The sequence below is a fragment of the Podarcis melisellensis genome (genome assembly GCF_964234715.1).
Source record: "Podarcis melisellensis genome assembly, chromosome: 3".
Classification (NCBI taxonomy): Eukaryota; Metazoa; Chordata; class Lepidosauria; order Squamata; family Lacertidae; genus Podarcis; species Podarcis melisellensis.
The window spans coordinates 12,648,506-12,676,444 of record NC_138530.1 but is presented as its reverse complement, the minus strand read 5'-3'; the positions used below and the strand labels follow the sequence as shown (position 1 = coordinate 12,676,444).

General features: G+C 42.9%; 1 protein-coding gene across 3 annotated transcripts in view; it reads right to left on the bottom strand.

The window, feature by feature from the left end:
• Positions 1-27,939, bottom strand: part of PSME4 (proteasome activator subunit 4) — an 83,063-nt gene that overhangs the window by 29,121 nt on the left and 26,003 nt on the right. For all 3 annotated transcript variants that reach the window (XM_081903645.1, XM_081903644.1, XM_081903646.1), the window contains 21 exons: positions 26,507-26,570; positions 25,059-25,133; positions 23,992-24,114; positions 21,016-21,108; positions 20,050-20,315; positions 17,975-18,161; positions 16,293-16,382; positions 15,633-15,697; positions 14,363-14,513; positions 12,476-12,574; positions 12,105-12,174; positions 8,738-8,805; positions 7,621-7,836; positions 5,314-5,471; positions 3,461-3,556; positions 2,159-2,214; positions 1,708-1,764; positions 1,407-1,462; positions 1,221-1,319; positions 355-417; positions 33-128 (listed from right to left, as the gene is read on the bottom strand). In XM_081903645.1, coding sequence (XP_081759771.1) covers positions 33-128; positions 355-417; positions 1,221-1,319; positions 1,407-1,462; positions 1,708-1,764; positions 2,159-2,214; positions 3,461-3,556; positions 5,314-5,471; positions 7,621-7,836; positions 8,738-8,805; positions 12,105-12,174; positions 12,476-12,574; positions 14,363-14,513; positions 15,633-15,697; positions 16,293-16,382; positions 17,975-18,161; positions 20,050-20,315; positions 21,016-21,108; positions 23,992-24,114; positions 25,059-25,133; positions 26,507-26,570 — 2,248 coding nt within the window. The remainder of the gene's footprint in view (positions 1-32; positions 129-354; positions 418-1,220; positions 1,320-1,406; positions 1,463-1,707; positions 1,765-2,158; positions 2,215-3,460; positions 3,557-5,313; positions 5,472-7,620; positions 7,837-8,737; positions 8,806-12,104; positions 12,175-12,475; positions 12,575-14,362; positions 14,514-15,632; positions 15,698-16,292; positions 16,383-17,974; positions 18,162-20,049; positions 20,316-21,015; positions 21,109-23,991; positions 24,115-25,058; positions 25,134-26,506; positions 26,571-27,939) is intronic.

Genomic DNA, 27,939 nt, shown 5'->3' with positions numbered 1-27,939 from the left:
GCAGAAAATTGACATACCCAACATATGCTTACCTGGCCGTATGAACTTGTGGACAAACGCAGGAGGTCCCTGATCAAGTCTTGGTGTACTTTTTTATACTCACAGCCTTCAACAGTGAGTGTTCTTAGCTAAACAGAAAAGGCTAAATTAGAATACATGTGCATTTGTGTGTGTTCACGTTATAAATGTAAGGAACATGCGTAAACAACAAGGCTTCAACTTTTTTTCAAATTCAAAGGTAGTGTTGTTAGCCGCCCTGAGCCCGGCTTCGGCTGGGGAGGGCGGGATATAAATAAAACTTATTATTATTATTAACCAACAAGCAAACACTGGTTGTAAAGAAAGGCGCATTACCTCGTGCTGCAACATGACTCTGTCAATCAGCAGTGCTCTGATATGCTGCTTTTTGCCTTGAAGCTGAAAACAAGCAAGCAAACCAGTTAAGTACATGAAAACAGTTATATATGTTCGAAATCAGCTTCCTGCTTTTTCCTCATTTTCTCAGTTTGTCTTTCTCAGTATGTCCTACTGGTTAGCAACAAAGAAAACCCTATTCAAAGATGGCAACTGGCAGGCGAGATCATCAGTTGCTGCTTTACAGTGTCTAACACTGACAGAGCAACAGGAGCTCACCCCGCTGCGCCGATTCGAACCGCCAACCTTCTGATCAGCAAGCCCAAGAGGCTCAGTGGTTTAGACCACAGCACCACCCGCTCCCCCTTTACAGCCCTTTAAGTGCATACAGTTGGGCAAATTTTCTCATAAAAATGTGTCCTGCTTCACAATGTGTCTGCTGCAATGATTGGCAGCTGTGCAATTAACAGCTGTTCAATTCAGCATCAACCTCCTATTCCAGTGATGGCCAAACTTGGCCCTCCAGCTGTTTTTGGACTACAACTCCCATCATCCCTAGCTAACAGGGCCAAGTATAACTATTGTACAACAACTATATTCCTACCCCACCCCCACCCCTCTGCCTTCTGAATGTGATTCATTTATTCTGAAAGATTGTATGACAACATCCTGACATTAAAATGAATACATTTCTTTCAACAACGTGAACTGCTAGGATATTTTCCTGAATATCTTTGGGGGAGTGAAAAAAGTACCTACAAATTGCTTCGTAAACAATTAATATTGTTAAGGTTCTATGTAGCCCATAATTTCTTCCTGAAAGCTTTAGAAATGCCACTTAGGTTTAGATAGGCTAAAATACAAACCCTGTTCTCCATTGATTTTTTCACCAAGTTGAAGCTTTTCCACCGCGAATCAAACTCATGCTTGTGTGACCCTTGGAAATGTAAAAGGTCCCCAATGATCTGCAAAACAATAATTTGCATTATATAGAGCAAATCCACCCGCCCAGCTTAAAATGTTAGAAAACATGCCAGACGTTATGGCTTTACCTTTATGATGAGAAACAAAGACTTTGTATCATCCTCCGAATGGTCAAGTATATAATCTATCATGGTAGAAAGGAAAATCCAATTCAGTAGGACAACTTAAAAGTGTTAGTTCATACACTACTGGACACTTTATTTAAGCTCAAATGCTTTATATAAGAATGGAAGCAGGCGTAAATCGTGATTGACTGTTTATTATGTTTCCACTTCCATCGCCAAAATTAGATTTTAAATCTGCATTGAACTACAAACCTTAAGTCATAGTACGGGTGCAGGAGGACAAAATGACTAAAAACGCACTTACGCAGCAGTTTCCTTGTGATTTTGCTGATGGATTCCCTGTAATTCGCTCTTGACAGATCTAGATAAGGTAAGACCAGTCGTTACTTATAGTAACGTTACTTATAGCTCTACATTACATGATGCTGCAAGATGCAGGTCACTGGAAAGCAGACATGCCAAAATAAACACAAAGGCAGATTTCATCGAACAGTACTAGATGGGGGGCATGAAAGGATCCATACAAACACACATACATACATGCCTATGTTCATTAGGCATATATTTACACACACGCACACTATCTCCAGTGCACACATGTCCCTGGTATGTAAACAGGAACTTCCCCATCCTTTTCAGTGTCCGATATAAAGCCACACATGTACATCTAGGTGTCCCAAATACTGGAGTAATTCAGGCCGATTAGTTTTTGTACTGGTAGGCAACACAAAATACAAAATATGGAACCAACTTACCATAGTCAACACCAGTATAGAGTTTGATCTCTTCTAAAGACACTAGGCTTGGGACCCTGCAGGACATACAATGCATCCGCACCATTGAAACAAAACAGCTGGTGCACTTTCCCAAATGCATTTAATCATTGTTAACATTTATGAAGGCTAAGAACAGCTGCTACTATGATTTTCTGTAATTGAATAAAAGGCTTAAGAAAGCTGGCAAGGACAAAGAGGCCAGGCCAGGCTTCAGTTGCTGGGATTTCTGCATGTTATGTTAAGTGCTCATGAGCCACTTTGGGGGCCCAAGAGACAGCACAAAAAACTTGGATAGACATCAGTTTTATAACACTTTTAATTAGTATTCATCTGTTGCTTGTTTTGCTTGCATTTTTAAATTTTACTTTTTGTTTCTATTTTTTTATAAACAAGCCTTAAAATTATTCATAAACAGCAGTTTATAAATGCATTTAAAAAAAAACACCAATGATTCCCACAAGTTGTATTTTGGTGAGATGTTTGACCAGTTTAGGTCTACGGCAATAGGAATGTGCTAAATAAGGAAATTATGGCAGCACCTTTACAAGAAAGTTTTCTTCCATATGAGAAGCTTTCCCCCTTAGCTTGGGGTCTATTACTTATTACCTGCCACAGCTCAGTGAGTGGACAGATGAACATTTGTGTAGGACTGACATCACTATATCCTTCAAATTCCCTGAGATAGCAACTACAAAACAGACACCTAAATAGATTTCAAAAAACTAAGTGCAGGAGGCATTATTTCTTTACGAGAAACCAATGTATGCTGCCATCCTATGCCCACTTACTTGGGAGTAAGTCCCACTGAACTCAATGGGGCTTACTTCTGAGCAGGCAGGAGGAAGAGCTTAGTTGGTTAGAGCATGGTGCTGATAAGGCCAAGGTTGCAGGATCGATCCCCTTATGGGACATCTGCATATTCCTGCATTGCAGGGGGTTGGTCTAGATGATCTTCAGGAATTCCTTTCAACTGCAGGGTTCTATGTATAGACTGAACCATCAGTTATTCAGTGGCTTTGGTCAGGAGAAAGTTTTCAACCACCCAGTGCGAAGAGAACTTGCTGATGAAAAGCAGAGCTTCAAAACACTGTGACTCTCTCTCTCTCTCTCTGACTAGTCACTATGGGATATATTGGGTGTTCTGGGTACATATGATTCTAGTGTAAAACTAATACAAGTTTTACACAATCCTTTGTGACATCGGCAAGTATCAGCGTGTGATTTTTTTTTCTCTAGGCCACTTTACATATGCATTACCTGTGCAAAACAAAGTGTACTTACAGGTGCTCTACTCTGTTTCCTTTCAGAGGTGGCAGAATGTTCCCGGACCCGATCAGGCAATTGTGTACTATAGAAAGACACTGCTGCACATCATCTCTGAAAGCAAATGTTAAATGCATTTCAATATTTAAGGTAAGCAAACCTAGTTTTAGGTGGAGAAAGGGTTATTTGCAGACATGCCCACTAGAGGGTACTCTTGGGTAATCACGCAATTCCAGAATCCCAGAAGTCTGGAAAATATGACTATTGCAGTTACAGACTCATTTATAGCACAGTGCATAATCTCCCAGATCCGAAGCGCGCACACAAACCACACACCCCAGCAACAACTGGATTTGAAAAGAGCACTGGAGGGTTATGTGATCTCCCAAGGGGACTGCAGTGCGCAGGGACTGGCAGGATGAGTTGTGAGAGGTACATGCTGGGGAAACCCCAGGGGAGGAAGGCTTAAGAGTTAGGGGAGAAATGAGGGGACACAGAAGAGAGGTCAGCCGGAGAAGATTGGGAGAAGGTGCCGGATGCTGGAGTAGCAACAGGGTTTAGAGAGCAGGTAGAGCCTGTGACAGGGAGCAGTTCAGACCTCGAGGCTGAAGCAGAGGAGGGGGTTCAAGAGGCAGCTGAAGGATCCCTCCTCCTGCTGCAACAAATTCGCCACTCCCCTCCACCCCACCCCACTCCAAGAATGCATGGAATAATCAGGAGGGCAGGTCAGAAGCCAGAGGTGTGTAAATGCAGTTTAAACATCCAGGCAAGGAGGAGCCTTGTGGAGAGATATGGAAGGCAGGGACCTTCATTCCTGGCAACTGCGCCAAAGGGGCAAGAGCTACTGGGAAAGGTCGCCGAGTTGTAGATCCGTTTCCTTTAATAAAAAGTTAACTTCACTGACAACTGGCTCTCACTCTCTTCATGCTGACCTGCATCCGACTCCAGCCCTGACGGGAGAATTGTGTTAACCCTTCCCCCTCCAGATGCAACATCACTCTGAACCTGCCGCACGGGCGGCAACTAGCTTGAAAATCTTGTCCCACTGACTCCAAGGGAGGCGGTTCTCAAGCCTAATTGCCTCACTGGAGGGCAGGGCAAGCAGGGGATAGGGATGCCCAGAGGGGCACATCTGACCCACTGCTCAGAGGTTTCCCACATCTAGTTACTTAGAACATACGCTTTGTTGAGAAAATACACAAAGTAACATAAACAGGAAACTTGATTTAAATCAACTAAGAACTAGCAAGCTTCATGATTGAGCAGAGATTAGAACCCGGATTTCGTTTACCTGGACAGGTATAGTCACACTAAACCACACTGGCTCCCTACATAGGGTCGCATCTAACAAAGGCATCCTATGACAGAACTTATTTTAGGGTGGGGAGGGCAGAGGGGAAGCTTCATTCTTTAAGTGGAAGTCCTTGCGTGAACCTGTTATGTGGCAGTTGGGGACACTCCAGTTCAAACCGGGAGCCACACACAATTCATTACAGGAGGGCATTTCACATGCTACATTTTTGATATGTACTGTAGGTACAAATGTTCTGAACTGAAAGGTCCTCAACTACAAAGTCACCAGGAGGACTTCGGCAAGCCAAAATCTTCAAGAATCAAAGCGAAACACATTCACACAACAGTTAAGCACATATTATCAGGTGTACCAGCAAATAAATGCATATGCCAAGAAGCTGAATTGGCTGAACTGCACAATAAAGATGTGTCTGCAACCACATCAGGTTTGCAGAACACCCACCAAGCCCCTTCGCAAGCTGACAGCCAGTCTACCTGTGCAAATATTGCCAACCCAAAATGTGCCTGTCTGTTAAACTCTTGAGAAAAACCTAACCACCAGATATACATCTACGAACCTGGACATTTCAAGATTTCCATCTGCATAGCTTTCTAGCTTGTCAAGTTCCGGCTGCAGAAAAGAATCCAGCAACTCAAAGGAAAAAGCGATCTCTTCGGCTGAAGGAACATGCCATTGGATGTCAAGTTTCCATAGATCCCCAGGCTTCCCCCAGTCCTGTAAACATAAGAGAAGAGTGTGCATTGCGCACTTAGTGAGAAAGGTAAACATATCACATGTTACACATGAGGGTAATATTTACTATAGACAAAAGAGGGTTGGCACCTGGTGCCCTGGGCAAGAGGAACACATCACACACAAAAATATCTTAGAAGGTAACAGTTTGGGATAACTGAGAGGAGAGCCTTGCAGCAAATTTTGAAAATAAAGCTCACTAGCAACCTTTTTTGGCCCTTCTGGACAGCCTTCCAATGGCCACATGAAAGTGGTGGGAGGGAAAATAGGCAAAACTGGGTGGAGCTAATAATTTAAATGTTATCTTTGTATAGTAGGCTCCATAGAAACAAACAAGAGGCATGATCACAGTTAAGGACATGTTCCAGCCAGAATAATGTTCTCAGACTTTGGAACTGCCTCCCCAGAAAAGTTAGACAGGCTCCCTCCTTATGGTCCTTCCACCAGCAGATGAATCGTTTTTTGTTCCAATGCGCTTTTGGGAACTGACTGCTTTTAACTGCCTTTATTGTAATTATTCATATGATTTTTATAGATTCTATGTGGTTTTACTTCTAACAATGTTTAATTGCTTTTAATTATTGCTTTTTCTATGATTTTACTGGCTCTCATTTTTATACGTGAGCTGCCTTGAGTCCCATCAGGGAAAAGGGTGGGGCATAAATAAATAGTGCAGTTTTCATCAAGGGCCAAAAAGCAGGCAACCAGTCCTTGAGTTTTTCAACCAGTCCTTGAGACTTTTCAAGAGACAAGCAGGCCCCTCAATTGCCAGGTTTCAGCCACTCCAAGGTAACATCAATTATTTTTCATAAACACTGCTGCCTAGTTGACAACACGGTTACTGCCCACATATTAAAAACAGTAACTTATTGCCACCTGTTTTTAGTTCCTGTGAGAATCAATGTTGCTGTCACTTTATTTTGATTTAATAATCTTTTGTGTTTTAATATAATGCTTCACTGTTTCTTCCTTGGGCGTCAACCATTTTTCCACAAAAAAAGTATCAAATGTAACAGGTATATTAGGACTGCACAAAATAGCCACCAACGGCTAAAGTTGATGGACGTGGGAGATCATTTCAGATTCAGCTGCCATGAACCCACTGTGGCCTAACACAGTAAGCAGGTTTGCCCTATGTTTTTCGTACTGACAAGCAGTCATAACCATCTTTGGACATGCACTCACACCAGCAGTGTGTAAAATCTGACAATCATGCCAGGAACGATGCCAACATAATGGTGAAAACTGCTCCTGTCTATACTGATTACATTACACATGCCTAGGAATGATCTGGACTGTGAAGATGGACAAAAGGTATCACTTGAATCGGTGAAAATTAACCGGAGCCGGCTTCTGATTTGCACCCTAAAGTTTTGTATGAAATTGGGCGCTCCAAGCAGCTTCACATGTTACAAGACCAATAGGTGCACTTTGTGTATACAGTCGTACCTCGGAAGTTGAACAGAATCCGTTCCAGAAGTCAGTTCGACTTCCAAAACGTTCGGGAACCAAGGTGCAGCTTCCGATGGGCTGCAGGAAGCTCCTGCAGCCCATTGGAAGCCGCAATGGACGTTCGGGTTCCAAAGAACGTTCGCAAACCAGGACAATCACTTCCGGATTTGCGGCATCCGGGAGCCAAAACGTTTGTCTTGCAAGGCATTCAACTTCCGACTGTACAATACAATACACAAGAAGAAATCTTTGATTGACAGTATGCTGCATATAACTTCAATGGAGAACTGGCACACATGCAGTAAAAGAGGTGGCATCCTTTTCACACACTGTGGAGAACAGTGCAGAGACATCGTTTGAGGCAGCCCCTAGATAATGAGCTGATCGACAATGCATTTAACATTAAGCTTTCACATCTAGAGTCTATTTTTTTGGTGCGTTAAATGCCCATTCCCTTGAGGTGGCATGTGCTAGAGAGAGGAAAAGCGTAAACATAAAATTTCTGTTAAAGATTGGCACTGCATCTTTCAATTACACTTTCCATCGCTGCTGGGGGTTAGGTGAATCCTCAGATAAACGCAAATAAAATAATAGTTTAGATTCTTTTTGAGAGAAAGAGAAAGAGAGAGAGGTGGGGGGAAGGGGAATTCTCTAATCCTAAGTAAGTTAAAATCCTTGCCTTGATAGGAAAGTATTCAGAAAGAGGCTTGTCAAAGCCACCTGGCACACTGCAGTATTCTGTGGGGTAGATAAGTGTAGCAGAACGAAGAAGGTGGTGCAGTAGGTTACAAGACAGAATGTAACCCTGCTTACAGGTTAAATGGAGGGTTCGCTGTAGAATCTTCAAAAGCTGCTCCCTGTACGGCAGCAACTTCTTCCCATCCACACGAGTGATCTAGCCAAAGAGTTGAAACATCGGAAATTAAATATTATCATCAACAAAATAGGAACGCCACACACAGGAACGCAAGCTCTGGAAGAGAAAATCAATGCATCTTTCGCATTTTGAGTGCCGCAGCTACTCTAAATAGGACCCAGGTACCAACCCAGCCCCACCAAATGTGCCCACTGCAAGTTTTGCTTGATTTCTTTTGGAGCCCTTTGCTCTTAACTGAATCTGTCTGACTCTCAGGCACCCCCTGGAGCTGCTCTTGGAACTTGGCCCCAAGGATTTGACTTCAGACCCTGGCCAGACCTTACCTTTTAGATTGCCCTCGTGAGTGAACTTAGGAATGCTAGCTTTGGCTAAAGCAGGACAACCCCACCTGCAAACTGCATGTATGCCGTTTTGAGCACCTCGGTTTAACGGCTGGATATAAAGGTAAAGAAGAAGAAGAAAGTGAATTTCCAAAGGAAATCCGTCGCAATGGGCTGAAGGAAAAGGGTGGGGCAATGACAAGTTTTCATGTGCCATTATGTTCCCCACAGAATGAACATCTGGGAGCAATGCTGCAGCTGCTGTTTCCCCACTTAAAGCCTTGCAGCTGCAACCTTGATAGGGAAGCTTTTGTCTCCCCGCTCGTCCTTCAGGATAAAATAAGGATCTAGCTGTCACTGCTCAAAACAGGACAGCAGACACTGCACTGGGGTAATCTGACACAACGCCTTCCACTCTGTCTAGACAGTTTATTCTCAGTCACAATGCTCACAGGCTTCCCCCTGTGTATACATCACATAGAAGGTTCTGCGTAGAAAAGCATTTATTTAAAAGTACTCGATTTTTTTTACCGAAACTAAGTATGGATCAAGTACACAGTTGGAAAATAAAGCATTAAAAGCAGCATTCTCCATAATACCTCCGACAGAAGCTGAAGGTTCCAGAGGAGCTCTTTATCTAACTCTTCATCACGCAAGACATCATCATCTAGCGGGGGGGAAGCATCAAGTTCTAATGTTATTCCACTTTCATCAGCAATTTCTTATGGTCAACATAACAAGTTGTTGTTGCTGTTGTTTTTCAAAAAGCATATTCATGGCTTTTGCACAGGATGGAAAGAAGCCCACCAACAAATCACGTTACAGAGATGTGGATGCAAAGGCAACACATGATGTGATGATAGTTTTAAGGGGCTCTCTTGTAAAAATTATAGCTATGTTGTTGTTTAGTCGTTTAGCCGTGTCCGGCTCTTCGTGACCCCATGGACCAGAGCACGCCAGGCACTCCTGCCTTCCACTGCCTCCCGCAGTGGGTTATACGCCTTGAATCAATGTTTTTGAACAAGCTAGAAACACTGGAAAGCACTAAATTTCTGATTATTATTTTTGTACAGCTAAGTCAATGAAGTCTGATGTGATCTGTGATTTAATTTGCCAGAGTGTGTGCAGAAAACCCCCCACAAATCTTCAAAAGGACCCATTTTACTGGATCCGGCATGTGTAGTCACTTTCTCTCTGGCATACAAGCAATTCCTTTCATGACTCCACACTCCCAACGCCTCATCCCACCTACCCTGGTTTTCCTTTCCCCTGTCTCCCAGATCCCTTTCTCTCCCTACTGTCTGCTTAGGTACTGATCTGAGCCTAGAAAAGCAAAATAATGAGTACTGGCTTCTTCCCCAACTTCCTCCTCCAGCAAAATGAACTTTCTGCAGTGAGGGGAAGAGGTAGCCACACTCATTGCCTCATAACAAAGAGGATGGCGACAGGATTGACAGACATCGGGTGAAGTCCTCAAGGGCACCACTGTGCCCACGGGCACGACAATGGCAACTCAAACCTTAGAAACTGAACAAACCCAGTTAAAGGCACCCTTTCCTGCTCTCAGTTGTCTTCCATAATAGCACTCAGCTGAAGCATTAGTCATTAGACAAAAGCTGATAAAACTAATAAAAACTGCACAACTGACCTGGTGGAAACACTTACACATGTGGTTCTCAATTGTAAACTATATGCTGATCTCCGCCAGCAATTTCTAGATCAACTCTGTATCCTCAAATGGAAACCAGAGTCAGAGGTCATACATTTTCTATTACTGGGGAATGATCAGGAGCTCACCAAGTTAGTGGCGAAATATCTCTATTTGGTTTTTTGTCGTCGAAATACACTGCAGACGTCTGATCTCCCGGGAGACCATGAGATGTGACGACAGACTGCTCTGCCTCTTTACTTTTAGCAAATGTTTTGTGCCACTGGGGAAGTGGTAATTCTGTATTGATTTGTTTTGGATGTTGCATGTGATGCCAATAAAAGGGTTAATAATAATAATAATAATAGTAAAAAACAAAATACAAAATAGTGCCGGCACTTCAGGGGCTTAGATGCTCTAAGGCTGTTGCTGGCAAAGCTCATGGTTGTTTTGGGCAAAGACTCTGTGTGGATAGCTTTGGTTTTAATTTGTGTACTGAAGTCTCTCTTTCCTACAAAGCACCCTAACAGATGCATTCCCGCCCCCATTAGGTTGAATCTCCCTCTTCTACTGCCCAGAAGGCGGGTGGAGTGGGGGGAATGAGAACTTTAAAAAGGTGGAAGACTAAGGACTACTCAAAAACTGTTGCTTATGAATGCAACAAACATGTGCTCACGTGTACATGTAGCACACAAGTACACTTGCCCTGGGACCAAGATTGGCTTGCAACTCTCTGTCAAAGGTATACTTGGTTGTAATGCCAGGTTTGCCTGGCTTTCAAAGCACTTGTGTCTAACGTGTTTCCTACTGTGTATTAAGGCGTAAAAAGGTAAAGGACCCCCGGACGGTTAAGTCCAGTCAAAGGAAACCACAGGGTTGTGGCGCTCATCTCGCTTTCAGGCCGAGGGAGCCGGCGTTAGTCCACAGGCAGCTTCCCGGGTCATGTGGGCAGCATGACTGCTTCCGACGCAACGGGATGCCGTGATGGAATGGGTACATGAATTAAGGAACTGGGAACGGCTACAGCTTTCTCCAGCATATAAACTGAGTGACAAACACATTTGCTGCCATGTGGTGCACACACGACAGGAGCGCTGTGAAGCAAAGATAAGGGTTCGAGGCAAGAAGTGCGGAACAGCGTATCCGAATATCTTCCTTGCCCAGATGCTGCTTTGAAACTGAAACAAATGAAGAGCGTCGAAAGAGCAGGTCCCAACCATGCTCCCTTTGCAAGCCAGTAAGGCAGGACCAGGAAGCAGCATCCAATAATCTGCTACCGTAAAATAAATTGGCTTTAGCTACAGCCATACTCAGCTAATCTTCTGGAATTACAGTAGTTTGGTATTTATTTGAGAGTCCCATGGACTGCAAGAAGATCAAACCTATCCATTCTGAAGGAAATCAGCCCTGAGTGCTCACTGTGTGGTGTAGTGGTTAAGAGCGGTAGACTCATAATCTGGTGAACCGGGTTCGCGTCTCCGCTCCTCCACATGCAGCTGCTGGGTGACCTTGGGCCAGTCACACTTCTGTGAAGTCTCTCAGCCCCACTCACCTCTCAGAGCGTTTGTTGTGGGGGAGGAGGGGAAAGGAGAATGTTAGCCGCTTTGAGACTCCCTAGGGTAGTGATAAAGCGGGATAGCAAATCCAAACTCTTCTTCTTCTTCACTGGAAGGACAGATCGTGAAGCTGAGGCTCCAATACTTTGGCCACCTCATGAGAAGAGAAGACTCCCTGGAAAAGACCCTGATGTTGGGAAAGATGGAGGGCACAAGGAGAAGGGGACGACAGAGGACGAGATGGTTGGACAGTGTTCTCAAAGCTACCAGCATGAGTTTGACCAAACTGCAGGAGGCAGTGGAAGACAGGAGGGCCTGGCGTGCTCTGGTCCATGGGGTCACGAAGTATTTATTTCATCACTAGATCCCAGGGAAGTTAGGAAGGAATTGCACATGAAAACATTAAGTAAATGTTGCCAGAGTGCAGGTGTGGTTAGAGTGCTGGATTTGAAATGGGGAGATCTATGTTAAAAATCCCAGTGGGTCACCTGGATCACTGGGTGAGCATGGGCCACTGGAGATTTCGAATCCTCACCTGCTCACAACAGGGGTTGCCGTGATAATAAAAATAGCAGGTGGAGCCATGTATGTTGCCCTGAGCAGCTTGGGAAAACAGTGAAATATAAACATGCAAAATATCCTCCAGATAGCAGTAATTAATAAACAAACAAACAAACAAACAAACCACATTATAAACAGGCAAACACACACACAGTCAAACACAAGCCAGTCACAAAACAATGTAAAATCTTTGGCACTTACTGAGAGTAAGATGTGTTATAACACTGCAGCAATGGGGTACAAAGAGCTTCAAAGACTCCTCAGGACAGCACTGAAATGTCACAAAGAATCAAGTTCTACATTAAGATCTCTTTGCAAGCATGGAAGTTTGCATGCTTTACAGATAATGAGCATCCTACAGCAATAATTAGAAATCTGCCTCTGATTACTGGCCTTGATTCTGGAAGGCATGAATGGCTGGGTAAGATAATGTGCAATTTAAGGCCCACAAGCACAGAGAGAACTGGCAAATAAATATTCCCAGGGCCAGCAAAAACAGAGCAGCTAAGGTTACTCCTTGGTTTGCATCTCAACCAAGAAAGGCTGAAAGGAGGGAAAGAATAAGGTCTCACTTTCACGGCAGCTCGGCACATGTCGGCCACCATCCGTCCTGCTACTCTCGTCTCAAATATATTCGAAACGGCAAAATTGAAAACCTTCTCCAAGGCAACCTAAGAGAAACGCACAAAAGAAAAAGTGCAATTCAATCATCCAGGTAGGAAACATCGCTTTATGGGCAGATAGATAGATATTCTGATTTAAATATATAATTGATGGCACTCTCACAGTGCAGGCAGAGGAGCTACGTGGAATCCGCTGTAAGTTCAGTCTCCATCATGATGAGAAAACCAGAAAGGAATAAGGAAACCAAGCGTTCACCAACGCCATGTGGCAAACCACTTTTGGCAAGGGCATTGCAAGTCAAACACTTAATGTGATAGTTCTGCTCTTGTATAATCTACAGGGAACATGCAGCTCCTGGTTCCTTGGGGCAGCAGCACAGTGCTAGAAAGGCAGGATATATGACTAAGGGAGACACAATAGTTCTTCTCTGGGCATGCCATTTTCACCTACTGCTTCCTCCACAGATTGACCACCCATGATTAAAAGAAACGTGCTGGTAATAGGTCTGTGAAGCATCCAGGGATATGGAGACAGCTTAGGCAAGTCCAGCAGGTGACTTAGGTAAGTCACCCACCCTTCAGAATACCATGGAGTCCATCAGCTTTAGCAGATAGGAAAGAATAATAAAAGCTTGCTTAAGAACCATTTGATTTCCTAAGGCAGAACACAGGAGTCATGTACATATTGATGAAGCTGCTTATTAAGGAGCTAAAAGATACATGAAGAAGGCCTATGCCCTCGGGCGGGGGGGGGGGGGAGAATAAAGAAAATACAACACATTTAATTTTAAGTCTGGTGTTGCCTTAAATCAAGCTACAGTGTGATTTTCCCCTTACATTCTAGCACAGGGGTCAGTAAACTTTTTCAGCAGGGGGCCAGTCCACTGTCCCTCAAACCTTGTGGGGAGCAGGACTATATTTTTTGGGGGGAAATGAACGAATTCCTATATGCATCCAGAGATGCATTTTAAATAAAAGCACACATTCTACTCATGTAAAAACACAAGGCAGGCCCCCCAAATAACTCAGAGATGCATTTTAAATAAAAGCACACATTCTACTCATATAAAAACATGCTGATTCCTGGACCGTCCGTAGGCCGGATTTAGAAAGCGATTGGGCCAGATCCGGCCCCCGGACCTTAGTTTGCCTACCTATGTTCTAGATGTTATTTAAGTCAGAAGGAAGCAGGCATTTCCTTGTCCTACTTTCCACTAGAGTGATAATCCTGTATCCGGGTTATACCACTTCAGATTCAAATGAATGCATTTCCTCCATACAAAAACATTGCCTCCACACCCGAAACAGAGAATGTCACAAAGGAAGAAGGTTCTATAACCCAGGTGCAGGTTTATCATCTTAACAGAACTAGGTCCTTAACACCAAGCTTTAAAAGAAACAAAAAAAAAAAACACGTCATGGAGTTGTGACATCACAAACTCTTGGCATAGAAAACAACATCAGCACAGATCTAAAGAACTATGCTACCTTCCCCGCCGCTTGGTATGCCTGAGACATGTTTCAGAAGCAGTTTGTGGTACAGTATGAGGTTGTGCCATTTTAAATAGCAAAGTAACCCACCCTCTGTCCCCAACTAAGCATGTCCAAGTAGATCTTGGGAATCCATATTGTATATTCTGCTTTAATTGTGTGCTACAATTTTACAGTGCTTTATGATTGCAGGTTAAGCAAATGAACATCTACACTGGCCTTTTAATGTTCTTCCTTCCCTAAACACAGAACAGGGAAACCATCTACAGTTCCACAAGCTTTTGTTTTACAAAAAAAAGTGAGGCAAAGAAGTTGAACACTTTTCCAACTCTTGGTGACACATACCTTAAATATCTCTTTCGAACACTGTGTGAGAATTGTGCTGAAAGTTGAGGACAAGCCTAATTCCACTAAACTCTCCAAATGAGTCATCTTTTCTGTCTCAGTCTCTTCTCTTGTTTGCTCCAGTGTGCTGCTTTCTATGAGCGCAAAACACCTGCACAATAAAAAGTCGAAGAAAAAATATTAGGATTTTGTTTTCTTTTTACCATCACTGATGTCTCTCCACACACTGTCTGCATAATAGGTTTGCCTGGCTTGTAAAGTCAGTGCTTGATTCATCTTCAAAATAATCTTCAAATAAATCTAAAAACAAGGAAGCAGAAGAAATCTGCCACAAGAAAAGACAGGAGTGTCTACTGGGCTAAAGAAGCACAGAATTATCATGTTTTTGGCTGCAGGCTTCAAAGTGCGCAGTGCCAAATCTGAGGGGGAAGGGAAGAGCTGAACAGCCACTCATTTTGCAAACAGCCCTGGAGAAAGGCACTGGGATGCTAGAGCAAGATATATCAAAGCTCATGGCTTTTGCTGTTGCAGTTCCACCACTTGAGCTCCCTGCCTCTCTCCATACCTTGCTGGTTCTACACCTGCAATCCCCTTCATAGAACATTCATGCACTGCAATCAACGCTCTCTCCCTCTCTTTGCAAGTACCAGCCTAAAGAACAGGCAGTCTGTGAATCCTTCAACTTATCATTTCCCCCAATTTTTAAAACGCGATTTAAAATGTTTAATCTTAAACATACATCACACGGGTGGCGCTGTGGGTTAAACCACAGAGCCTAGGACTTGCCGATCAGAAGGTCGGCGGTTCAAATCCCCGTGACGGGGTGAGCTCCCGTTGCTCGGTCCCTGCTCCTGCCAACCTAGCAGTTCGAAAGCACGGCAAAGTGCAAGTAATAAATAGGTACCGCTCTGGCGGGAAGGTAAAAGGCATTTCCATGCGCTGCTGTGGTTCGCCAGAAGCGGCTTAGTTATGCTGGCCACATGACCTGGAAGCTGTAAGCCGGCTCCCTCGGCCAATAAAGCGAGATGAGCGCCGCAACCCCAGAGTCGGCCACGACTGGACCTAATGGTCAGGGGTCCCTTTATCTTTACTCTGTATGTAGCCAGGTACTATTAAAAGCATTTATGTACTCATCTGCCCTGTGACCAATAGAGCTGGGAACATAAATTAGGAGAAAACATCCGATGGGCAAGACTAAGTTGAGAAACACTTGGAAAGCCAGCAGGACAGTTATCACATCACCAGTATACTGTCTCCCACCACAACTTGCCTGTCCATAAACTGCAGTACAAAATCTTCAAATTCAGCAGTAGCAGAGCACAGTTCTCTCTCCACCTATGATGTCAGGGCACAACAGGAAATAAAATACTTTAGTTTCCAGTCCTTCCAAACTATGATACACTTTCCAGGAAGCTGCTAGAAACCTGAGAATGATCTTACATATCCCTTTTAGTTTAGATAGGCCATAGACTCAGACGAGAACAGAGCCATCAAAATACAGTTTTATGAAATTATTATTTTCTCCAAAAAATCATTATACCGTCTTCTAAACATTCTGCTCCTCAGTTACCCATGCCACAATCCTCATTCTTGTCAAACAGGTTAAAACTCCAAATCCTGGGATCAGAATTGAAAAACTGTACAAAACTTTCATTTGCAAATTTGGGCCATATATGTAATTTGATTCTTCAATGTGCAAAGCATATTTTTTGCTTGTGAAGTATAGACAAAAGAATATTATTTCCCCTTTCTTGAAATGGGCTTTTACTTATACAAACATCTTTTTCCCTCTCATATTTACACTTTAACATCTTTTTAAACAGTTCAACATGCAATAGCTTCTTACACTTAAAAAAAGCATATATTAGCCAAGAGCTTCTTACACTAAAGAACACGTGAAACAGCATATATTAGCCATTTAACATCTTACCTCTGTGAGGTTATTTCTCTCTCGTAGTACAGATGAACAATCTACTAAAGGCACAAGAGTGGAAAACGTTGCAATAAACTGGAATGTGATCTATTGGAAGATGCAAAGGAAGTTTCAGTGTGAATCACTTATACTGAAAGACAGCATGTTTGTTTTTTGAACTGTAATGTGAAAAATTGAAATAGGCGGTAAGGCAAACCCTTGTTTCAGGGTTGGGTCAAAATGTCTGCCCACGCATCCTAAACCTCATGTGTGAGGTAACATGCATCACACCACAATAAGTGAATGCTTACTTTGAATTCCTGCTGCCTTATACCACAATTCCTTTTTAAGGTAAATGAGCACAAAAGCTGCACATGTGACAACAAAGGATGAGTATGGGATCCCCCGATTTCAAATGTCCAGATCAAACAAGAAGGTTGCAAGATGAATTACAAAAAGATGTCTGGCACAATGTCTTATTACGTTGAATATTTTGTAGGAACTGCACTCTGTTCATATTTGTGTGTATTAAGTTTAAATTTCCAGAGTCTTTTAAACACTCGGTATAACACATGGAACAGGAGACCCTATCTGCCTGCAGACTGTCTCGCCAGAGTGGTGCATGCTCTGGTTATCTCCGGCTTAGACTATTGCAATGCTCTCTATGTGGGGCTACCTTTGAAGGTGACCCAGAAACTATAACTAATCCAGAACGCAGCAGCTAGACTGGTGACTGGGAGCGGCCGCTGAGACAATATAACACTGGTCTTGAAAGACCTACATTGGCTCCCAGTACGTTTCCAAGCACAATTCAAAGTGTTGGTGCTGACCTTTAAAGCCCTAAATGGCCTCGGTCCAGCTCCGAGGACCTTCTGGCGGTTCCCTCACTGTGAGAAGCCAAGTTACAGGGAACCAGGCAGAGGGCCTTCTCGGTAGTGGCGCCCTCCCCGTGGAACGCCCTCCCACCAGATGTCAAAGAGATAAACAACTACCAGACTTTTAGAAGACATCTGAAGGCATCCCTGTTTAGGGAAGCTTTTAATGTTTAATGTATCACAGTATTTTAATATTCTTTTGGAAGCCGCCCAGAGTGGCTGGGGAAACCCAGCCAGATGAGCGGGGTATAAATAATAAATTATTATTATTATTATTATTATTATTATTATTATTATTATTATTATTATTAACATGCCTGGGCAAGTAATTTATCACCATTTATTATATAGATTTACTTTACACATTTATATTTTATACATGTGGTAGTCCTACCCCCTGGACTACCAAAAATAAAATAAAATGCAGTAGTCCGTTGCTGAAGCTGCACACTAGGTATCATTTTCTTCCTTGTTCTCCATATCCTGAACAACCACTATTTATAATTTAAATCCAACAACGTTAAAAACACTTAGGCAGAGTGGATAGGTAAGGGAAAGCAAAGCCACCAGAGAGTTATGCATTCTTTCATAGTTTTATTACATTACAATACAAGCCACCAAACTGCACTCATTTGGGCAGTGCTGTGTGCACTGTGCCCTTCACCCCTAGAACGGAGCTGGTCTGGGGTCCTTACGAGGGGGAGAAGTGGGAGCCTGGGGAAAGGGGGGGTTGAAATATGACAATAGGACACATGGGGGGAGGGCAATGAAGCTGTGGAAAAAATTGACTGTGCCGTAACCGTATGTGGAAGAGAGTTTACTCACCATGCATTTGCTGAAGTCGTTTGGATCCACACCAGGCAACGCTCTCATCAGCAGAGGCAACATGTGCGTTGGACCTTCAGGAAATGACTGGCCCCCAGATACCAGGCTACGAGCTACTCCAATTACACAGCTTAAAGTGGCTGTGAGTTGGTGAGGTTCTGTTAAAGTCTCCAGTGCAGGGTATGTTCTATGCATTTTTTGTGGAAGAGAAAAATTACCATTAGATGAGCTCTCTTCTATGGTGACGCAGTGCGTCAATGAAATAATTCTTTGCATTTCTACTCATGCAGGGATATAGGGAGCTGCCTTATACAGTCCACGGGGCCCATCTAGCTATGTATGATCTATAATAACTGCCATTATCTCTGCAGAGTTTCAAAAAGGGGGCATTCCTAGCCCTACATGGAGATGATGGGTATAAAGGCTAGGACCTTCCACATTCAAAGGAGTTTCTCTACCAATGCGCTATTTCTCTACCAATGCGCTATGGCCCTCAACTACTGTAGATTCCGGCGTATTAGGCGACTGGGCGTATTAGATGACCCCCCCCCAAATTGGCAGCTGCCAATTTGGGGGGTCATCTTATATGCCTCAGCAGCTTCGCTGGGCAACGGCAGTGGGGAGCAGGCTCCACGGCAGGAGGAAGCTGCCCAGAGTAACTGGCTTAGTATCGCTGGGCAGCTTCACCGGGCAGATTTCTGCCGGCGCAGAGCAGAGCCCGCTGCCCACTGCAGCCATAACCAGCGTATAAGACGACCCCCGACTTTTTAACCTCTTTTCCAAGGTTAAATAGTCATCTTATATGCCAGAATCTACGGTACACCTGTACTAAATATATGGCCCATATGCAGAATGTGAAAAATAAGTTCTCAACCAGGCAGCTTTGTATAGCAGAACCCAGGGTCATTCAATAAAGCTGGAAGGTGGGAGGATCATGACAGACAAAAGGGAAATAACTTCTCCACAAAGCACAACTTTAGAGACAACTTTAAAGAAGATTAGATGGGCGACACACGCACTCTGAGAGGACATCCCTGGTGCCCAAAGCATCCCCTCCCCTCACACTGAAAGGGGAGGCTTCAACATTAGCCTTGGGGAAAAAAAGCATTCTACAGTAGCCAGCAGGTATGTGCATGGTGTCCACAACGGCTTGTCCAGTTTACAAACATAATAATAATAATAATAATAATAATAATAATAATAATAATAATAATAATAATAATAATTTATACATAAACCCGCAAGCCCAAGAAGGTTGGTGACCTTTGCTGCGTAAGCTCTCCAGGATCAGATGCTGGAGATCAAGAGTGGGAGAGGACTATTGCCCCCCCCAATGTCCTGCTGGTGGGCTTCCCAAAGGGATATGGTTGACCATTGCAGAAAACACAATGGTGGACAAGGTAGGCCTTTGGTCTCAACCTGTCTGGCTGTATGCACTTGACATCTTAGTGCTCCACATTGGAAAATAAGGCATTAAATTATTTTCACCTGCAGGAGCTCTAATCAGATGTATATTTTTATAACAAAAAAATAAAAAAATCCTTCCAGTAGCACCTTAGAGACCAACTAGGTTTGTTATTGGTATGAGCTTTCGTGTGCATGCGCACGCATATTTTATTTTGTTTCGACTATGGCAGACCAACACGGCTACCTACCTGTATATTTTTATAGTTTGTCTATATGAATTATAGACACTGGATTTCAAACAAACCCTGTGGGGGCTATGTAAAATAACATTAAATATCAGCAAAATTAAGTTGCACTGCGCTTCTTCCTACTCAGGACCACATGAAAAAACGTACAGCGGAAAATGCTTCATATTGTTCAAATCTGCAGCTGATCCTCTGTTTTGTGGCAATTATAAGATGCCACATTTGAATGGCAGTATTATAAATTTTAAAAAGAAATCCATAAAATGGAAGAGAGGCAAGAGGAACGCATCCTGCATCCGAACCAAAGTCCAATGTTCCCTTGCCAAATTTGAGTTTTTCAGCTGCAGAAAGGACGCAACACTTTTCTTGGCCATCTAAAACATAGACGCTAAACCACTTTTTGCCAATCCTATTTGGACTCACTTTTCAAGTACTGGTGGGATTACCAACTCAGGGCGCATCAATGCGAGATTCTGCAGAGCTTGGGCTGCTTCTAGGCTTCCAGTTTTGCTGAACATTGCTAAAAGAACAGGCTGAATAATACATTCTACAAAGTCTGTTATATCCTGGTCGGTGAGTTTATGGCTGTCAGGCACAGGAGTAAGCCAAGTCGTCTTCTTGTAACGCTCACGATGCAATCTTCTGACAACGCTACTGGGTAGCCGCTGAAGCAGCTTCATTAGCTTGTTCTACCACCATACAGAAAAGACAAGAGAATCAATTTCAGTGACATAGCAGTAAGAAGAGCTACAAAAGCTATTATGCCTTCTCTACACTTAAGCACATTAAAAATCAGTCAATTTCTGGGCAATTTGTCAAGAAGCCTAATTTATCCTATTCCCTTAAAATATATATCCAGGGCCTATTTGGACATTCAAATTATTTTCCATGCAATATGGCCAGATTATCCTTGAGAGACAATTGAGCTGAGAGTGTAACTTGTAGCCAAGCCGGATAGATGCAGCCAGAGCTACTTGGAAACAATGTATGTGAATAAAGTGGTTAAAAGTTTTGTATTTTTGGGAGTCAACGATCACACCTTTCATTTTCCACCAAGATGGTGGTGTTCAACGAAGTTTTATTCACATTAGAACCCCTGCAATTAAGGAACTCAACTCAGTCATGTTCATTAATTTGAATGGGTCTTCTCTAAATAAATCCTAGTTGAATACCACCCAGTATTTTCAACGTCTGACTCAATCTAAAAGCAGGTTTAGACAAAACTGGTGTGCAGCTATACTAGTACAATTAAACAAGATGGCCTAGTCAGAATACAATGCATCAGTAGCTGAAGAAAATGAAGAGCACCAAGATTCCACTCCAAGACAAACACTGAAGTGCTTGATGTCAAGATCAGAAATATATCTATAAATACACATAAATCCTTACCAACCAGCGGCCATTATTTGAGGGATGGTAAAAAGAGGCAATGCTTTTGAATAACCCAGACAAGTGCTTCTGTACAAGCTTGCTTGGTCCACCCTGTCCAGAAACAAAAGATAAAGCAAGTTATTTGATACAACTTCAAAGAACACAAACAGGGCCAAAATGCAGTTATAAACCACTCAAATTTTAATGGGCCCCGAGATAAAGGATTAATAAAGGGTTAGAGTCGCAACATGTTCTTTTCAGTAGCAGGGAACATACTGAGGTGGAAAGCCAAATCCAGCACAAAATATTTATAATGTTTGACAATCACGTGTAGGGGTAAACCAACCTTCTCAGTTATCTAAACTGTACCCTCAAAAGGTTTTCAAATATATGAACTACAGAAGTTCCAACTTCCAAAATGGAAGGCTGGAATTTACAGGTTCACTGTGGGGCAGCTAGCACCAAAACCCACACTAAACAGATGCAATGTACTGTATGTAGTTTTCCTGTTAATTCACCCCCTAAAAACAAGTATCTGACCTATCTGTCCATTACTAGTTAAAAAACATTCTCATACTAGTTTATAAGTCAGAGGATCTGAGGGAGAAACTTCCTCTTTCTTGTTTGAATCAGAAAACTTCATTTTGATCTGACTCCATTTTGTATCACACTGGTGTATGAACTCTTAACTAACCCTTCCTAGTAGGGAAAAAAATGTTCTTTGGTAGGAACGATGAGAAACCGGTGTCCTGGTACATTGACAGAATGTATCATTAATCTCTGAAGACAATAACCATAGCAACAACTGAAGGAATGCTTGGAGATCAGCTAGGTGGAACGATTGCATTTAATCTTGAAGTCAATTGAAGACTGGATATATTAATCAGAAATAAATGAAAGAGGAAGCTAGCAGACAGCCTATCTTCTGCTGTGTATGCGCTGATAACCTCTAGGTTAGATTACTGGAGCACATTATATGTGGGGTTGCCCCTGAAGACAGATCAGAAACTTCAGCTGGTGCAGAATTCAGCAGCCAGCTTGCTCATGTAACGCCAATCCTGGCAGTTTAAGTATATAACACAAATTCTTGCCCAACTTCACTGACTGCCAATTAGTTTCTGGGTCAATGCAAAGTGCTGGTTCTGACCTATAAAGCCTTAAATGGCTCACCAAAGCAATACTTTAAGGACCACCTCTCCACATATGAACCAACCCAGACCCTGAAATCATCATCTAAGTCCCTTCTTTGTGTGCTCCCTCCACGAGAGGGCCACAAGGTGGAATGTTCTCCCCGGAGAGACTCACCTGATGCCTTCATTAGATATCTTTAAGAGCCAATCAGAAACATTATGCCTCTCCCAGGACTTTGGCTAATTAAACAACTTATGGCCTTTTAAACTCCAGGGGGGAGGGATTCATTTTTTAATATCATAACCCACCCTGTGTTCCTCAGACAAAGGGCAGTATGGAAATTTAAGAAATAAAGAATAGGATAAGTAGTCAAAAGTTAATAATGAAAGACATTGATGATTCACATGTAATCACATATTAATATAATGAAAGGTTGGGAGGATCCATAGATTTCTGATGGGCTTAGGTTTCATGAAGTGGGTTGTAACTGCTATAGAATGTTTTGTTACAACCGTATGACTTACTAACAGTAGCACCGAAGTGTATGCAATTATATCACATTGAAGTCTTCCTGTAATTTTTGTGTGTGTTTGTAGCAATAAAAGCCTAGTTTTTACTTCAAGCCTGTGTCTGTTTGGCATTCCATTGGGGAACCCCGCCAAACAGACCCCTAGGAATCTCTCTGTCAGATCAGCTGTGAGAGCACTACAGTGGTGCCTCGCAAGACGAAAAGAATCCGTTCCACGAGTCTCTTTGTCTTGCGGTTTTTTCGTCTTGCGAAGCAAGCCCATTAGCGGCTTAGCAGATCAGCTGATAAGCGGCTTAGCGGCTTAGCAGATCAGCTGTTAAGCGGCTTAGCTGATCAGCTGATAAGCAGCTTAGCGGATCAGGATCAGCTGTTAAGCGGCTTAGCGGCTTGGGAAAAAGGGGAGGGGAGAGAAAAACCCCGCAGGAACTCGCAAGACATTTTCGTCTTGCTAAGCAAGCCCATAGGAAATTCGTTTTGCGAAGCACCTCCAAAATGGAAAACCCTTTCGTCTAGCGGGTTTTCCGTCTTGCGGGGCACCACTGTACTTTTTAAACACACAAGCATTCAGAGAGCAAAGAATATGCTCCTTTGCTACGACTGAGATCTGTGAGGCTACCTGACACCTCGCCAACATCAGATTAAGCAGTTTTATCTGACCCCAGCAGCCCTGCCAAACTGATTTATAAACCAGTATGTGATTAAGAGGTTTGCTGATAGTTTCACTCATAAAGGAAAAGGTTGTTTTCAGGAGTGAGATAAATCCCACGTGTCTCTTGGGGCTTTGTTGAGGTCCTGGGCAAACCAGAGGACATGGTGCCTCCTGGGATGCTTCCGGCTACGTGGTCATGGCTTAATTACTGACTATGATCACCTACGACAGGATTGATTTGTGTAGTAAGAGCCCAGGACAGAATGCTCTCCCCAAAGAAGCTAGCCCCACCAGCTCTTGGCTGTATAGCACAACTTTATTGATTCCCAAGCTTGTGGGCCAGCAAAAATATTTATCATAATAAACATGCTTAAATGCCAGTGTTGGGCTAAACGGGGAGAGGGAGGAAAGGTGTAGAGAAAATTGCCGATCAGAAGGTCGGCGGTTCGAATCCCCGCAACAGGGTGAGCTCCCGTTGCTCAGTCCCAGCTCCTGCCAACCTAGCAGTTCAAAAGCACATCAAAGTGCAAGTAGATAAATAGGTACCGCTCCAGCGGGAAGGTAAATGGTATTTCCATGTGCTGCTCTGGTTCGCCAGAAGCAGCTTAAAGCGAGATGAGCGCCACAACCCCAGAGTCGGCCACAACTGGACCTAATAGTCAGGGGTCCCTTTACCTTTACCTACCATCATGGCTGTAATCCACATGACTGCATGCCCAATGTCATAGGCATTTGTTAGGAATCGTGGAACTAACACTTGGTTGCTTCCCACTGGAAGATTCAAACTTCGCAGTATTCTGGTAAATATCTGTAGAAAAAGTAATCCCACAATCAAATAAGCGAAATGCATTATGAACGGTGTTTGATATTTCTTACAGAGTGTAAGAAAAGTGGCACAGCACTAGCACGGTGCTTTCAGAATAGATCCTGGAAAACTTTCAGGTAAGGAAGTGTCTGCAACTTCATTTCAACAGAACAATCTTTTGTCCACCTGAGCCATCTTGAGATCTCCCTCAATTTATGTACCATTTGCTGTTGCACAGAAAGTCCACATCTCTACAAATTGGTTTGGAATTTCTCACTGCTGCATCCCTTGCTAGCATCCGCAAAGCATCTGCTTATGAGTTGCTGAAAAAATTAAGTCCCGCCGTGCCTCCAGAAATTATCATTTCAAGTCAGTCAACTAAAGCTAAGCAAAAACCCACTTTCTCAGCAGTGGCCACTAAATCTCATGCTTAAGCTTCCTACATTACTGTGCACCCTGAGAGAGGCTTGGTAGTAAGCTGATATGTTCCAGAAGAGTTTTAAAACTATGGAACAATTGTTATGATTAAGTAAGGCTTAAAGGCCTCAAGGCCTTTTTACAGAAGCAATTTAGGACAAGCTATAAGAATGAGAGATGGTAATTAAAAACTGTAATTAGGGAGTCACAGACACTTGCAGCCGGTAGAGGAACAAAGCATATATCAGCCTTCTCCAACCTAGTGCCCTCTAGACATTTAGGGATACAAATCCCATCAGGAGAAGACTATAGACCTCATGTCCTGCTTATGAGTTTCCTGGGACACCTAGCTGGCCACTGCAGCAAATAAGATGGTGCACTATATGGGCCTTTGCCCTGATCCAGCCCTGCTCTTCTTACCTACTGAGGCAAGGGTTGTCAGTAAAGTAAAGTAAAACTATACTAAGCAAGCGAACAATTCTCATGTTATCCTTGTTTTAATATTATTCCTTCTATATATTAGATATTACCTTTGGAATATAGGGATCCCAGTCGATGTAGCCTATGTTATCAGTGGCCAGGCGTGCAAAAAGGTTGACTAGGTGCTGGAAAGAAAGAAACCACAGATAACTTTTTCAGTACAAGCTTTGCTCCTGCTTCTTCCCTTAACTGAACAGAGGTCATACAAGAGAACTTCAGTACATACAAAATGGGATTAACGGCACATGGCCAAAAGTTTCAACCAACCAAATTGCAAGGATACTTGATCAAAAGATAATTTCAACTTTAGACCGGGGGGTGGGGTGTCAAACACTCTTAGCCCACACTCCCTCCCCCTCCTCCTCCATGGTAAAAGAGGAGAAATTTAGGAGATTCCCTTTCTAGTTTTAGTTATATGCAGGTTGCAACATTCTCACTTTTGACTTTCAGGTCTCTCGAATGGACAGTCATTTTAATAAGTGTTTACTTACATTGTTGTACATTGTCCTGGCACTTTGCAAGTATGTGATACATAAATACTTTTGTAAATACTAAATTATAAAATGTAATTCGGGAGCAGAATTATGGTTAATAGTAACTAAGATTAATTTCAACAAGCCAGCTTTAGGAACCATGGTTTGTAATTTACTTGTTTGAAACTAATCATAGCTAGAAGGACTCTCTCCCAAACTCCTCCTTCTGGCCATATGGGAGGAAGCGGTGTGCATACCAAAGACTTGTTGCTGCTTGTGCATGTAATACTAAACCACAGCTTAACGCTGGGGTCAGCAATCTTTTTCAGCTGTGGGCCGGTCCACCATCCCTCAGACCATGTGGTGGGCCGGACTATATTTTGGAGAGAAAAAATGAACAAATTCCTATGCCCCACAAATAACCCAGAGATGCATTTTAAATAAAAGGACACATTCTACTTATGAAAAACATGCTGATTCCTGGACCGTCCACGGCCTGGAATTAGAAGGTGATTGGGCTGCATATGGCCCACGGGCCTTAGGTTGCCTACCCCTGGCTTAACGTGATGTTCACATGCAGCCTATGTCTGCCCCAGGCTTGAAAGCTAACACAATGCTGATGTGAGAATGCTTTACAAAACTCTGACTAAATACAGTTCAATAATATTTATGGCAAACAAAAATAGAGCCCTTTGCAAGAGCCATATGATTTCTCTGCAAATTGAAAGATCGTAGTAAACTGGTGTGATTTGAAAGAATTAGAAAGTACACCCATTTCAATGGCCTAGATTTTGATTTTCAGCTTGGAAAAACATTACAAAAAGGTTACAAAATAAAAATTTTGTAAGTAACAATGTAAACAGGAAGAAGAACCCAACCAACGATGGGCTTCTTTATTCAACTACTGGGCACATACGAATCCTAAATAATCACAGCCCACCCTAGAACTAATATTCCTGGTCCAATTGCAACACTTTGGTGACAGGGGGGGAGTGGGGGAAAGAAGCCAAAGCAGGAATACTTACTCCTTCCCACTGAGGAAGATTCTGAACTGAAACCCACAGGCCTAGAAACTCATCAAACCAGAGCCTGCAAGACAATGAAATCAGGCAATCAGATTTGTTGCTACGCCAAATTCATCATTCCCATCCTTAATAATAAACACTGCTCCCACCCTAATCATAGTAACAATTAATGCTCGGTATTCAAAATATGAAGTGCTATATAAATATTAAATGGCGCACATAATTATCTCAGAAATCATTACACCATTCAATAATGTCAGTCATTATTAGTTATAGTGCAGATGGTAGATTGTTAAGAGCAGATTGCTTAAGGCCAGTTAGAGAGCATATGGATGAAGAAGAAGAAATTAAAATGGGTGTTTCTGACACTGACTGAAAGTTTCAGGCACTTTTCCTAGTCTCATACAGAATGTCATCAAAAGATGTCCTGCAGGAAATGCCTTTTTTTTTTTAATCAGCGGCCTCCAAAACCCGATACTGCTTTATCCCTTGGCACTGTTGTCCCCCTTCCCACTCAAATCATTTCTAAACCCACAGTTGGCTAATTGAAATTTGATTGTTTTATGGCTGGTCCAGACTCCCATCGCTATATTAGACACTGGCACATGCCTATTAAGGAGTATTTGCCACTACTGGTCACAGATCGTTTGAAGCAACGGCAAGGTGCCGCTTGGAGAATCCATTGTGAGGTCCAATCACTCAACAATCAATCACATCTGAAGGAGGAAACTCAAACGACAACACACCTTCAAGCCATGTGGCAAGGCTACCAGGAGAAAACATGATAGGGGAAAGCTGGTATTCAGAGACTCAGGAAAGGGAATGACTTTTTTTCATACTAACCATAAAGAGATCATTTTATGTTCCATTTTATAGAGATGGTGATATGCCTAAAGCAACTCAAAAATCATAAACAAGCAAACATAAATCTATAGTTTTATGAGAGCCAGTGTGGTGTAGTGGTTAATAGCGGTGGACTCGTAATCTGGGGTATCGGGTTCGCGTCTCCGCTCCTCCACATGCAGCTGCTGGGTGACCTTGGGCTAGTCACACTTCTTTGAAGTCTCTCAGCCCCACTCACCTCACAGAGTGTTTGTTGTGGGGGAGGAAGGGAAAAAAGATTGTTAGCCGCTTTGAGACTCCTTCGGGTAGTGATAAAGCGGGATATCAAATCCAAACTCTTCTTCTTCTCTTCTCTTCTAGGGCATACTGAACTTGTCAACTGACTGGCTTGCAAAATAGCCACTGTCTGGTCACCCATGGCAAGTAAGAATTGCGTCCAGGTGATCAGGTGAGGGAAATGTTACAACAGTTAGTTGTAGTTTTGTTTTGGGTGGGGTTTTTTAGGTTACAATTGGCGCGTGTGTGTATGTATGTATGTATGTATGTATGTGTATAAGTGCTACTAACAGTTTTAGATTTGTAAAATTGAT